General features: G+C 47.5%; 1 protein-coding gene across 2 annotated transcripts in view; it reads left to right on the plus strand.

The window, feature by feature from the left end:
- Nucleotides 1-15,138, plus strand: part of amot (angiomotin) — a 76,551-nt gene that overhangs the window by 44,838 nt on the left and 16,575 nt on the right. For both annotated transcript variants that reach the window (XM_078412590.1, XM_078412591.1), the window contains exons 5-7: nucleotides 4,035-4,127; nucleotides 12,483-12,628; nucleotides 13,886-14,035. In XM_078412590.1, the coding sequence (XP_078268716.1) occupies nucleotides 4,035-4,127; nucleotides 12,483-12,628; nucleotides 13,886-14,035 (389 nt within the window). The remainder of the gene's footprint in view (nucleotides 1-4,034; nucleotides 4,128-12,482; nucleotides 12,629-13,885; nucleotides 14,036-15,138) is intronic.

Raw genomic sequence — 15,138 nt, forward strand, 5'->3', positions numbered from 1 at the left:
TCGGGAGCTCCATGCCCCGTGGAGTGTGTTTTAATCCGTCCCGACGCGGGGAGTTTAGATCGTCCCGACGGGAGGGCTTCGGACAGTCGGCAGCGGCGACTGCAGACGGTTCAACAGCCCCGACCGCGGGTGAATAAAGAGGAAGACGGTTGAACTTTATTCCCTTCCATCACAGTGAGGAATGTGGAATCCGCTGTGGTGGATGTTTATGTTAGATTTTACTTTATGTGGCTGTGTGTCTTGTTGCTTTTTACTGAGTAGGACCGTATGGTAACTCAAATTTCACTGTACCATAATCGGCACATGTGACAATTAAATTGAATCTTGAATCTTGACTGGGCAACGTCCACAACTCTATGTAATTCTTGCGGTCTTGAGCAGAGCTGATCCCAATCCAAGCTGTGACGCGACCCGACGGAATACTTTCTGACAAAGCGTGTGAAAGGACAAAGTTGTAGGGGGAATGTGAACAGGATGTCTGATGAGCTCATGGGACTGGTATTTGACAATGTAGACAAGTGTAAACGTGTATTCATTCTTCATCTAAATGATCTTGGTTCACCGGCGATGCTAATGTTGCAAAACAGTATAACTCTAGATTGTTTAGAATGTGGAGAGGATCTTTCCACTGGTGGGAGAGTCTAGGCCCAGAGGCCACAGCCTCAGAATTAAAGGACGTACCATCAGAAAGGAGATGTGAGGGGGGGGGGGGGAGATTTCTTTAGTCAGAGGGTGGTGAATCTGTGGAATTCATTGCCACAGACGGCTGCGGAGGCCAAGACAGTGGATATCTTTAAGGTTGACAGATTCTTGACCAGTACTGGTGTCGGGGGTTATGGGGAGAAGGCAGGAGAATGGGGTTGAGAGGAAGATCAGCCATGATCGAATGGCGGAGTAGACTTGATGGGCGGAATGGCCTAATTCTGCTCCTATCACCCATGAATTTATCCTGTACATAGAAATAAAATTTTCTATTGATTATTTCAATAAATGATGGCTGACAGTCCTTGACACATGCGGGCACGGTGGCGCAGCGGTAGAGTTGCTGCCTCGCAGCGCCAGAGACCCGGGTTCCATCCTGACTGCGGGCGCTGTCTGTACGGAGTTTGCACGTTCTCCCCGTGACCACATGTAGACTTGATGGGCAGAATGGCCTAATTCTGCTCCTGTCACTTGTGAGGATGTAATTTGAGTGTTTGGTGTCTCGTGGCATTTGAATTGGCAGAGGTTCGTGTGGTGTTTTGTCAGTGGAAAGGCTGTCCTAGTGGTTCGTTGTAGGAAATTAGCTTTGCAAGTGGTTCTGCTGCAGGCCCTTTTGTAGACACTGTTTGTACCATAACATCGAATCGACTAAGGTGGATTTAATATTTAAACATCTTCAGATTACGCCTAACCTGATGCAAAAGGAATTTGTAAAGGCAGTCCGTGATAAACTCGTAAGTGATAGGAGCAGAATTGGGCCATTCGGCCCATCGAGTCTACTCCGCCATTCATTCATGGCTGATCTATCTCTCCCTCCTAACCCCATTCTCCTGCCTTCTCCCCATAACCCCTGACACCCGTACTAATCAAGAACCTGTCTTATCTCTGCCTTAAGAATAGCCAATGACTTGGCCTCCACCACCGTCTGTCGCAATGAATTTCACCAGCCTCTGACGATCGAAATTCCTCCTCTTCTGTCATTTCAGAAGCCCTGTTGCTGCTAACTTGCACAGGGTACGATCTCAAAAGCAACAACAGAAGTTATCAGAGGGTGGTGAATCTGTGGAATTCATTGCCACAGACGGCTGTGGACGCCAAGTCAGTGGGTATTTGTAAGGCGGAGATAGACAGGTTCTTGATTAGCACAGGTGTCAGGGGTTATGGGGCGAAGGCAGGTGAATGGGGTTGAGAGATAGATCAGCCATGCATAGAAAGAACTGCAGATGCTGCTTTAAAATGGGTACACACAAAATGCTGGAGTAACTCAGCGGGTCAGGTAGCATCTCTGGAGAGAAGGAATGGGTGACGTTTCGGGTCGAGACCCTTCTTCGGCCCTCCAATGGTGGAGTAAACAGTTTAGTTTAGAGATATAGCGCGGAAACAGGCCCTTCGGCCCACCGAGTTCACGCCGACCAGCGATCCCCGCACACTAACACTATCCTACACACACTCGGGACAATGTTTGCATGTAACAAGCCAATTAACCTACAAACCTGTACGTCTTTGGAGTGTGGGAGGAAACTGAAGATCTTGGAGAAATCCCATCTTTGTCACGGGGAGAACGTACAAACTCCATACGGACAGCACCCGTAGCCAGGATCGAACCCTGGGTCTGCGGTGCTGTAAGGCAGTAACTCTACGTGCCGCCCTTGATGGGCCGAATGGCCTAATTCTACTCCTATTACTCATGACCTTATGATAAGTAGAGTTGATGTAGTCACTTTAAGTATGAAGATTTTTTGATAGATTATTGTTATGACTGTATGAAGTTCCTCGTTTGTTGCGAAACATACTTGGCTGATAAAGTATTATTGTGATAGTGTAGGCAGCCAAGGGGAAAAGAGAGAGTGATTTTGAGAGATTTCATCTTTGCAGGTCAGAGCCTTATTCTCCAAAAACGTGCAAGTGTGCATGGTTTTCCAATCTTGTATCAAAGTGGTGACAGTCGGTGTAAGGAACATTCAGAGTGGGGAATTATGATCACGTACTCATACTGATTCACTGAGCATTGGTATGCAGGTGTGGCAAGGAATTAGGACAATGTAATTAGGAACCCTTGCTCTCTCTCTCTCTCTCTCTCCCTCCGTCCCTCCCCCATCCGAGTTCTCCGACTGCACGGTGGCGCAGCGGTAGAGTTGCTGCTTTACAGCGAATGCAGCGCCGGAGACTCAGGTTCGATCCTGACTACGGGTGCTGCACTGTAAGGAGTTTGTACGTTCTCCCCGTGACCTGCGTGGGTTTTCTCCGAGATCTTCGGTTTCCTCCCACACTCCAAAGACGTACAGGTTTGTAGGTTAATTGGCTGGGTAAATGTAAAAATTGTCCCTAGTGGGTGTAGGATAGTGTTAATGTACGGGGATCGCTGGGCGGCACGGACTTGGAGGGCCGAAAAGGCCTGTTTCCGGCTGTATATATATGATATGATATGATATGACTAGTTTCACTGCCCTGGTTAAATGTTACTGTGTGTCTGCCCCGTTGTCACCTTCCCCTCGGCCATCAATAAACCATTCTGCATTTTCCTTGGTCCCTTCTCCTTTCATCTCTTGTTTTCACACCTTGCCCTTCCATATCTCCGTGTCTCCCTCTCCCCTGACTCTCAGTCCAAAGAAGGGTCTTGACCTGAAACAATTATACCAATAAATAAATTCCAAGATATATTTCCCAATATATAATTGGTATAATTTACATTTATACCAAGCTAATTAGCCCACAAACCTGCGCGTCTTTGGAGGGTGGGAGGAAACCGGAGCTCCCGGAGAAAACCCACGCGGTCACGGGGAGAACGTACAAACTCTGTATAGGCAGCGCAAGTAGTCAGGATAGCACTCGGGTCTCTGGTGCTATAAAACAGTATCTCTACCGCTGCACCACCACCCCCCCCCGGTGTAGGATAGTGTTTAGTTTAGAGACACAGCGCGGAAACAGGCCCTTCGGCCCACCGGGTCCGTGCCGACCAGCGATCCCCTCACATTAACACTACCCTACACCCACTAGGGACAATTTTTAGATTTACCGAGGCAATTAACCGACAAACCTGTACGTCTTTGGAGTGTGGGAGGAAACCGAAGATCTCGGAGAAAACCCACGCGGGTCATGGGGAGAACGTGCAAACTCCGTAGTCGGGATCGAACCTAGATGTCGGGCACTGCATTAGCTGTAAGGCAGCAACTCTACCGCTGCACCACCGTGACCGCCCTCGTTGCGAGTGTACTGGGTGATCGCAGGTCGGCGCGGACGCGGTGGGCCGAATGGCCTGTTTCGAAAGTCTAAAGGCCCGCTGAGTTCCAGCATCTCCGGGTGTTCATTGCCTCCTGTTCTGTGAATTGTAGATCGTTTGGAAACTGCGAACAAGCATCTTGCCGTTAAAGAATGTGAGGGCTCTGAAGACAACCGCAAGGCCATCGCTCAGCTCATGGGGCAGAGTAAGTACGCCTTTCCTGTTCCAACTCCAAGAGGCAATGACTTCAGTAACCAAGCCTGGTGTTGGAGCCTGCGAACCAATGCGCTGATGGTCACCCTGTCAGTGAAAGAGCTGCAGAATTGCCCCACGCCACTGACGTTTGGCGTTGCGGGTGGGACGCCTTTATTGTAAAGCTGCCTATAATTTCACTGATTGTCTGCCTCGTTGTCACCTTCCCCTCAGCTAACGATGAACCATTCTACATTTTCCTTGATCTTCGTCCCTCTCGTTTCCACACCGTACCCATCCATATGTCTGTTTCCCATCTCCCCCCGAATCTGAGTCTGAAGAAGGGCCTCGACCCGAAACGTCACCCATTCCTTCTCTCCAGAGATGCTGCCTGTCCCGCTGAGTTACTCCAGCATTTTGTGTCTACCTTCTACGTCAGGTGAAGTATTTTGTCGTCATTACAATAATTGCGCATGACCCCTGCTTATAGTCTGGTTTAGTTTAGAGATACAGCGCAGAAACAGGCCCTTTGACTCACCGAGTCCGCGCCGACCAGCGACCCCCGTACACTAGCGCTATCCCACACACATGGGGCAACTTGCAACTTTACAGAAACCGTGGACTCGATGGGCTGAATGGCCTAATTCTGCTCCAATCACTTATGAATTTATCTTGTGCATGGAATTAAAATTTCCTTTTGATTATTTCAATAAATGTTGGCTGGCAGACTATCACATGCCGCACGGTGGCACAGCGGTAGAGTTGCTGCCTTGCAGCGCCAGGGACCCGGGTTAGGTCCTGACTACGGGTGCTGTCTGTACGGAGTTTGTACGTTCTCCCCGTGACCTGCGTGGGTTTTCTCCGAGATTTTCGGTTTCCTCCCGCACTCCAAAGACGGACAGGTTTGCAGGTTAATTGGCTTGGTATAAATGTAAAATTGTCGCTGGCGTGTGTAGGATAGTGTTAGTGTGCGGGGATCGCTGGTCGGTGTGGACTCGGTGGGCCGAAGGGCCAGTTTGCTCGCTGTATCTCTAAACTATAAACTAAACTACGCATGCGTAGAGTCCAGGTTCCACCTTGAGTCTTTTGGCCGTTCAGATGCCTGAGAAAAGGCCTTCCATGACAAATGGCATCTGTATGGAGGAGAGTAAGTAGTCCTTCAATTGCTCGAGTTTGGCGTACAAATGTAGAAATGACCCTCTGCATACCAAACAGCTCAGCTGCCACTTTCCCACAGAACTTCCAACAAAGGCTCTTTCTTCAACTATGTTCAAAGTGGAGTTTTCACGGAAGGTTTTTTTTTTTCATTTTAGGATCATAATTTTTGTAGCTGTTGAGATCTTGTTCGTCAAAGTAAACAAAACCAACGGATTTGCATCCCCATCCACTTACGTTCTTTGGATGGTCAGGATCTTTGTTAACATGTTCATCGTGGCCAGGCTTTTTACCTGCTTAGTCCAAAGGAGGACGTGGGTTTAAGGTGAAGGGGAAGAGATTTAATAGGAACCTGAGGGGTAACTTATTTTTTTTCACATAAAGGTTGGTGGGTGTGTGGAACGAGCTGCCAGAGGAGGTAGTTGAGGCAGGGACTATCGCAACGTTTTGAGAAACAATTAGACATTTAATTAATTTTTTAAATTTAAGATCAATAGACAATAGGTGCAGGAGGAGGCCATTCGGCCCTTCGAGCCAGCACCGCCATTCAATGTGATCATGGCTGATAATTCTCAATTAGTACCCTGTTCCTGCCTTCTCCCCATACCCCCTGACTCCGCTATCCTTAAGAGCTCTATCCCGCACATTAACACTATCCTACACACACTAGGGACAATTTTTACATTTACCCAGTCAATTAACCTACAAACCTGTACGTCTTTGGAGTGTGGGAGGAAACCGAAGATCTCGGAGAAAACCCACGCAGGTCACGGGGAGAACGTACAAACTCCGTACAGGTGGCGCCCGTAGTCAGGATCAAACCTGAGTCTCCGGCGCTGCATTCGCTGTAAGGCAGCAACTCTACCACTGCGCCACCGTGCGGCCCACGACTTACAGGTATGTAAGTTAATTGGCTTGGTAAATGTATAAATTATCCCTAGTGGGTCTGTGGAATTCTCTTCCACAGAAGTTAGTTGAGGCCAGTTCATTGGCTATATTTAAGAGGGAGTTAGATGTGGCCCTTGTGGCTAAAGGGATCAGGGGGTATGGAGAGAAGGCAGGTACAGGTTACTGAGCTGGATGATCAGCCATGATCATATTGAATGGCGGTGCAGGCTCGAAGGGCCGAATGGCCTACTCCTGCACCTATTTTCTATGTTTCTATTTTCCTATTGTGCGTGGGTCACCGGTCGGAGCGGACCCAGTGGGCCGAAAGGGCCTGTTTCCGTGCTGTATCTCTAAACTGTATCTCTAAACAGGCAGGTGAGATTCGTGTAGATGGGACATGTGGGCCGAAGGGCCTGTTTCCACACTGTATCACGCTACGACATAACCAACTGAGTATAAACAGTAAATAAACAAGCTGCAAACTTCCCCCAGGGCTTCCACATAGAGAAGTTGTACAGGAACGAAAATGAAATCAAACATAGCATCCACAAAACTATTATATCACTGCATTTTTCAAAAAGCAGAAGCATTGGACGCAAAACATTTCTTAATAGTATAGGGCTGTTTCCTGCTTAAACAATTTAATGATTCATAGATAGAGCTTCGAAACAGGCCCTTCAGCCCACTGAGTCCATGCTGGCATTGGATCACCTTTTGCTCTTTGTATTGTGCTCGATTTTGACGAGTGTGCAGGTTAGTTTATTGTCACGTGTCCTGAGGTACAGTGAAAAGCTTTTGTTGCGTGCTGACCGGTCAGCAGAAAGACAATACATGATTACAATCGAGCCATTTACAGTGTTTACGAATTGTGTTTATGAATGGGTATATCTTAAATATTTTAATGGCATGCAAAGCAAAGCTTTTCACTGTACCTTGTTATACTTGACAATAATAAACCTGATCCACGATCTACAAAACTATTATTTCACTAGATTTCTTTAAAAGGAGAAGCATTGGAGGCAAAAAATCTCTTATAAGTACATGGATGGTTCCTGTTTAAACATTTGAATGATTCGACGAAACAGCATGGAAACAGGCCCTTCGGCCCACTGTGTCGATGCTGGCCATCGATCCACTTTTGCTCTTGATTTTGACTTGATCGTCAATAGACAATAGGTGCAGGAGGAGGCCATTGGCCCTTCGAGCCAGCACCGCCATTCAATGTGATCATGGCTGATCATTCTCAATCAGTACCCTGTTCCTGCCTCCTCCCCATACCCCCTGACTCCGCTATCCGTAAAAGCTCTATCTAGCTCTCTCCTGAAAGCATCCAGAGAATTGGCCTCCACTGCCTTCTGAGGCAGAGAATTCCACAGATTCACAACTCTGTGAGTGAAAAAGTTTTTCCTCATCTTCATATGAAGACACGTAGTCAAGTCAAGTCAATTTTATTTGTATAGCACATTGAAACACAACCCACATTGACCAAAGTGCTGTACATCAGTGCAGGTACTAAGAACGAACATACAATGGCACACAAACATAACAGCACATACATAAACAGTTCACAGCGCCCCCTTGGAGGGCCTCAAACGCTAGGGAATAGAAGTAGGTTTTGAGCCTGGACCTAAAGGAGTCGATGGAGGGGGCAGTTCTGATGGGGAGTGGGATATACGTATGGCATATCTTACCTGTTTGGATGCAAAGCTTTTCACTGTACCTCGTTACACGTGACAATAATCAACCTAAACACTAGCTCTTTGTTAACTGCCGTTTCCTAAGCACACTAGTGGGAATTTTTATGGAGGCCAATTAACCGGATGACAGGGAGGAAACCCACGAGATCACAGGAAGAACGTGCAAACTCCACACAGACAGCACCTGAGGTCATGATCGCACCCGGGTCTCTGGAGCTGGGAAGCAGCAGCTGTGCCACCCCGTGCCATACAATGAATCTAAAATTGATCAATAAATAGGTGCTGCGTGAATTCCAACAACCCCAGGGTGTGTCCCTACCTGCACTTGAAAACCTGTTAGACAAGTGAAATGTTCAATAAAACCTACATTGATGGGCAATGATGAATTTGTGTAGGCAATTACCCCAGGCTTGGGCTTGGGCCATGCAGAGTACAGCATCTAACTCGCACTAACTTTGATTATTAAGGGGTTGGACACGTTAGAGGCAGGAAACATGTTCCCAATGTTGGGGGAGTCCAGAACCAGGGGCCACAGTTTAAGAATAAGGGGTAGGCCATTTAGAACGGAGATGAGGAAAAACTTTTTCTGTCAGAGAGTTGTGAATCTGTGGAATTCTCTGCCTCAGAAGGCAGTGGAGGCCAATTCTCTGAATGCATTTAAGAGAGGAGCTGGATAGAGCTCTTAAGGATAGCGGAGTCAGGGGGTACGGGGAGAAGGCAGGAACGGGGTACTGATTGAGAATGATCAGCCATGATCACATTGAACGGCGGTGCTGGCTCGAAGGGCCGAATGGCCTCCTCCTGCACCTATTGTCTATTGTCTATTAAGGTAGACACAAAATGCTGGAGTAACTCAGCGGGTCAGGCAGCATCTCGGAAGAGAAGCAATGGGTGAAGTTTCAGGTCGTGACCCTTCTTTTGAAGAAGGGTCTCGACCCGAAACGTCACCCATTCCTTCTCTCCCGAGATGCTGCCTGATCCGCCGAGTTACTCCAGCATTTTGTATCTAACAGCAATGGCAGGTATTCCTGGGAATAATGCAGAAGTTGAAGGATCAATTTATTCCAAAGAGGAGGAAAGATTCTAAGGGGTGTAAGAGGCACCCGTGGCTGACAAGGGAAGTCAAGGACGGCATAAAAATAAAAGAGAAGAAGCATAACATAGCAAAGAAGAGTGGGAAGCCAGAGGATTGGGACTCTTTTATAGAGCAACAGAAGTTAACTAAAAAGGCAATATGGGGAGAAAAGATGAGGTACGAGGGTAAACTAGCCAATAATATAAAGGAGGATAATAAAAGCTTTTTAGGTATGTGAAGAGGAAAAAAAAAGTTAAGGCAAATGTGGGTCCCTTGAAGACAGAAGCAGGGGAATTTATTATGGGGAACAAGGAAATGGCAGACGAGTTGAACCGGTACTTTGGATCTGTCTTCACTAAGGAAGATACAAACAATCTCCCAGATGTTCTAGTGGCCAGAGATCCTAGGGTGACGGAGGAACTGAAGGAAATCCACTTTAGGCAGGAAATGGTGTTGGGTAGACTGATGGGACTGAAGGCTGATAAATCCCCAGGGCCTGATGGTCTGCATCCCAGGGTACTTAAGGAGGTGGCTCTAGAAATCGTGGACGCATTGGTGATCATTTTCCAAAGTTCTATAGATTCAGGATCAGTTCATGTGGATTGGAGGGTAGCTAATGTTATCCCACTGTTTAAGAAAGGAGGGAGAGAGAAAACGGGTAATTATAGACCAGTTAGTCTGACATCAGTGGTGGGGAAGATGCTGGAGTCAATTATAAAAGACGAAATTGCGGAGCATTTGGATAGTAGTAACAGGATTGTTCCGAGTCAGCATGGATTTACGAAGGGAAAATTATGCTTGACTAATCTTCTGGAATTTTTTGAGGATGTAACAAGGAAAATTGACAGGGGAGAGCCGGTGGATGTAGTGTACCTTGACTTTCAGAAAGCCTTCGACAAGCTCCCACATAGGAGATTAGTGGGCAAAATTAGAGCACATGGTATTGGGGGTAGGGTACTGACATGGATAGAAAATTGATTGGCAGACAGAAAGCGAAGAGTGGGGGTAAATGGGTCCCTTTCAGAATGGCAGGCAGTAACTAGTGGGGTACCGCAAGGCTCGGTGCTGGGACCGCAGCTATTTACAATATACATTAATGACTTGGATGAAGGGATTAAAAGTACCATTAGCAAATTAGCAGATGACACAATGCCTGGTGGCAGTGTGAACTGTGAGGAAGATGCTATGAGGTTGCAGGGTGACTTGGACAGGTTGTGTGAGTGGGCGGATGCATAGCAGATGCAGTTTAATGTGGATAAGTGTGAGGTTATCCACTTTGGTGGTAAGAATAGGAAAGCAGATTATTATCTGAATGGTGTCAAGTTAGGGAAAGGGGACGTGCAACGAGATCTGGGTGTCCTAGTGGATCAGTCACTGAAAGGAAGCATGCAGGCAGTGAAGAAAGTCAATGGAATGGTGGCCTTCATAACAAGAGGAGTTGGGTATAGGAGCAAAGAGGTCCTTCTGCAGTTGTACAGGGCCCTAGTGAGACCGCACCTGGAGTACTGTGTGCAGTTTTGGTCTCCAACTTTGAGGAAGGATATTCTTGCTATTGAGGGCGTGCAGCGTAGGTTTACAAGGTTGATTCCTGGAATGGCGGGACTATCATATGTTGAAAGACTGGAGCGACTAGGCTTGTATACACTGGAATTTAGAAGGATGAGAGGGGATCTTATCGAAACATATATGATTATTAAAGGGTTGGACACGTTAGAGGCAGGAAACATGTTCCCAATGTTGGGTGAGTCCAGAACCAGGGGCCACAGTTTAAGAATAAGGGGTAGGCCATTTAGAACGGAGATGAGGAGAAACTTTTTCAGTCAGAGAGTTGTAAATCTGTGGAATTCTCTGCCTCAGAAGGCAGTGGAGGCCAATTCTCTGAATGCATTCAAGAGAGAGCTAGATAGAGCTCTTAAGGATAACGGAGTCAGGGGATATGGGGAGAAGGCAGGAACGGGGTACTGATTGAGAATGATCAGCCTTGATCACATTGAATGGTGGTGCTGGCTCGAAGGGCCGAATGGCCTCCTCCTGCACCTATTGTCTATTGTCTATTGATTTAAATCAGGTTTTTTTTCCCCCACTAACTTTGATTAATGTCATATCTAGCTGCCCGGATTAGAGGTTTTCAGCTACAGGGAGAGGATGGATAGACTTGAATTGTTTTCCCTGGAAAGTTGGAAGTTGAGGGTGGACTTGGTAGAAGTATACAAAATTATGAGGCCTAGATAGGGTAGACAGTCAGAACCTTTTCCCTAGGATGGAAATGTCCAACCCTAGAAGGCATAGTTTAGTTTAGAGATAGCTTATAAGGTGGGAGGATGATTATACACTAATGACATTATTAACGTACACCGATCAGCCAAAACATTATTATCACTGACAGGTAAAGTGAATTACATTGATTATCTTGTTACAATGGCACCTGTCAAGGGGTGGGATATATTAGGCAGCAAGTGAACAGTCAGTTCTTGAAGTTGACGTGTTGGATGCAGGAGAAATGGGCAGGAGTAAAGACCTGAGCGACTTTGACAAGGGCCAAATTGTTATGGCCAGACGACTGGGTCAGAGCATCTCTGAAACGGCAAGGCTTGTGAGGTGCTCCCGGTCAGCAGTGGTGAGTACCTACCGACAGTGGTCCGAGGAGGGACAAACCACAAACCGGCGACAGACAGGGTGTTGGGCGCCCAAGGCTCATCGATGCGCGAGGGCAACGAAGGCGATCCCGTCTGGTCCGAACCGACAGAAGGTCGACTGTGGCATAAGTCACAGAAAATTTTAATGATGGTCACGGGAGGAATGTGTCTCAATACACAGTGCATCGCACCCTGCTGCGTATGGGGCTGCACACGGCGGACCAACAGCATATTAGGCAGGTCGTCATAATGTTTTGGCTGATCGGTATATAATGGAGATGTACGGGCCAAGTTTCCAGCAGTGCATTGCCAGGTGTGGTGGTGAAGGCAGATACGATAGTGGCATTCAAGAGTCTTTTAGACAGGCACATGGAAGTGTGAGGAAGGAGAAAGGGAAAGCACAGATATGTTTAAGTTAGTGGAGTCACAACCCATCGAATGTGGAAGAAATGAGAATAATATTAATGTGTCGGAAGGAATAAATGTGTATTGTGCCCTTTCTAGAGTCATAGAGTCATATGGTGTGGAAACGGGCCTTTCGGCCCAACTTGCCCGTGCTGACCAACATGTCCCATGTACACTAATCCCACCTGCCTGAATTTGGCCCATATCCCTCTAAACCTGTCCTATCTCTGTATCTGTCCAAATGAAATGTTGTTGAACTACTTGCCTCAACTACCTCTTCAAATAGGCAGCTCAAAAAAAAAAGACACAAAGTGCTGGAGTAACTCAGCGGGTGAAACGGCAGCATCGCAGGAGGACATGGATGGATGATGTTTTGCGATGGGACTGGCAGCTCATTCCATGTACCCACATCCCTCTGCGTGTTGAATGCATCTCAATTAACGGAATTTCCCGTTTTCTGCAACGAGTGATGTTTTTTTTCTTCTTCCGTTATTTACCTGTTGCCTCTCCAGATAAGGAAAATTTGAGAGACAAGGAGAAGCTGGAGATGGAACTGTCCGCTCTCAGGGCCAATAACGAGGATCAAAGGCGGCACATTGAGATCCGGGATCAGGCCCTGAACAACACCCAAGGCAAAGTGGTCAAGTTGGAAGATGAGGTAAGAGGTTGGAGACTGTTGCCGTTGTTATAAAACATATAAAATTCTTAAGGGGTTGGAGAGGCTAGATGCGGGAAGATTGTTCCCGATGTTGGGGAAGTCCAGGACCAGGGGTCACAGTTTAAGGATAAAGGGGAAGTCTTTTAGGACCGAGATGAGAAAACATTTCTTCACACAGAGAGTGGAGTCTGTGGAATTCTCTGCCACAAAAGGTAGTTGAGGCCAGTTCATTGGCTATATTTAAGAGGGAGTTAGATGTGGCCCTTGTGGCTAAAGGGATCAGAGGGTATGGAGAGAAGGCAGGTACAGGTTACTGAGCTGGATGATCAGCCATGATCATATTGAATGGCAGTGCAGGCTCGAAGGGCCGAATTGCCCCTGGTGTGTAGGATAGAACTAGTGTAGAGGTGATGGCTGGTCAGCATGGACTTTGTGGGCCGATGGGCCTGTTTTCAGGCTGTATCTCTAAACTAAACTAAAACTAAAGTAAGGAATGTAGGGAGAGAGAAATAGGTGCAAGTCCAGGTGGGGCGCAGGGGAGGGGAGGGAAGGGAAGGGGGGGGAAGGGAAGGGGGAGGGAGGGGGTTGATAAAGGTTACCTAAAATTGGAGATTTAAATGTTCATACTTTAGAGATACAGCGTGGGAACAGGCCCTTCGGCCCACCGAGTCCATGCCGACCAGCGATTCTGCACACATTAGGGATAATTTACGATTTTACCGAAGCCAATTAACCTAGAAACCTGTATGTCTTTTGAGTGTTGGAGGAAGCTGGAGCCAGCAGAGAAAACCCACGCAGGTCACGGGGAGAACGTACAAACTCCGTACAGGCAGCACCCGTAGTCGGGATCAAATCTGGGTCTCTGGGGCTGTGAGGCAGTGACTCGACTGCCATTACTGTTGGGTTGTGAACTACCCAAGATGGACCACTGTCGTTAACCTCAAAGCCTAGCTTCCAAATGCATGGTGGAGAGGATTTTCAGTTGTCTGTGTCTGTGTCTGTGTCTGTGTCTGTGTCTGTGTCTGTGTCTGTGTCTGTGTCTGTGTCTGTGTCTGTGTCTGTGTCTGTGTCTGTCTCTGTGTCTGTGTCTGTGTCTGTCTCTGTGTCTGTCTCTGTCTCTGTCTCTGTCTCTGTCTCTGTGTCTGTGTCTGCCCCTGTGTCTGCCCCTGCCTCTGAGCCTGCCATGTCTGTTGGTTCACGGTCATCGTAGGTGTAAGGGCCTGTGCTGACTCTCATTTCTCTCCACCCTGGTTGCAGCTGAAGAGGAAGCAGGTGTACGTGGACAAAGTGGAGCGGATGCAGCAGGCCTTGATCCAGCTTCAGGCAGCCTGCGAGAAACGGGAGCAGCTCGAACACAGACTCCGCACCCGACTCGAGAGGGAACTGGAATCCCTCCGAATGCAGCAGGTACCTTGTAACTTCCCACCAGCTTCACACGATGCGATACGATAGAACTTTATTCATCCCAGGAGGGAAATTGGTCTGCCAACGGTCATAAATCACCACAAGGTGCATGAATTGGGGATGTGCAAAGATTGGGGGGGGGGGAGTGGGGGGGAGTCAGTCTACCCCACGACAGAAGGGGGAGGAGTTGTGCAGTTTGATAGCCACAGGGAAGAAGGATATCCTGTGGCGTTCTGTGCTGCATCTCGGTGGGACCAGTCTGTTGCTGAAGGTGCTCCTCAGGTTGACCATGGAGGGGGTGAGCTGTAATGTCCAGGATGCTCCGCAGTTTGAGGAGCATCCTCCCCTCCAAGACCACCTCCAGTAAATCCAACTCTGCCCCCAGGACGGAGCCAGCCTTCCTGATGAGCTTGTTGATCCTGTTGGCACCTGTGGGAAACTCAGTTAGCATCTTATTTGTATAGGTTGCAGCTGAATTAACGTTTTAAAAACAAGTATACATTTTATGTGTCTAAGTATAAGTGTTCGATATACTTTTTAAACGTACGTGATGTCAGCTGAAATCTATGCAAATATAAGAACAGAATTCACAACAACTTCCTACCATCTTCACACCTTGGTGCCATTTAAACCTCACGAGGACTAGAATCCAAAAACAGGGATGTAATGCTGGCGTGGTACGGTACTCTATTTGTCACGCCTGTATACACTGGAATTTAGAAGGATGAGAGGGGATCTTATTAAAACGTATAAGATTATTAAGGGGTTAAACACGTTAGAGGCAGGAAACATGTTCCCAATGTTGGGGGAGTCCAGAACCAGGGGCCACAGTTTAAGAATAAGGGGTAGGCCATTTAGAACGGAGATGAGGAAAAACTTTTTCAGTCAGAGAGTTGTGAATCTGTGGAATTCTCTGCCTCAGAAGGCAGTGGAGGACAATTCTAGAGTTTAGCGGAGTCAGGAGGTATGGGGATAAGGCAGGAACGGGGTACTGATTGAGAATGATCAGCCATGATCACATTGAATGGCGGTGCTGGCTCGAAGGGCCGAATGGCTTACTCCTGCACCTATTGTCTATTGTCACGTGTTCCGAGGCACAGTGAAAT

Source organism: Rhinoraja longicauda, chromosome 15, assembly GCF_053455715.1.
Source record: "Rhinoraja longicauda isolate Sanriku21f chromosome 15, sRhiLon1.1, whole genome shotgun sequence".
NCBI lineage: Eukaryota > Metazoa > Chordata > Chondrichthyes > Rajiformes > Arhynchobatidae > Rhinoraja > Rhinoraja longicauda.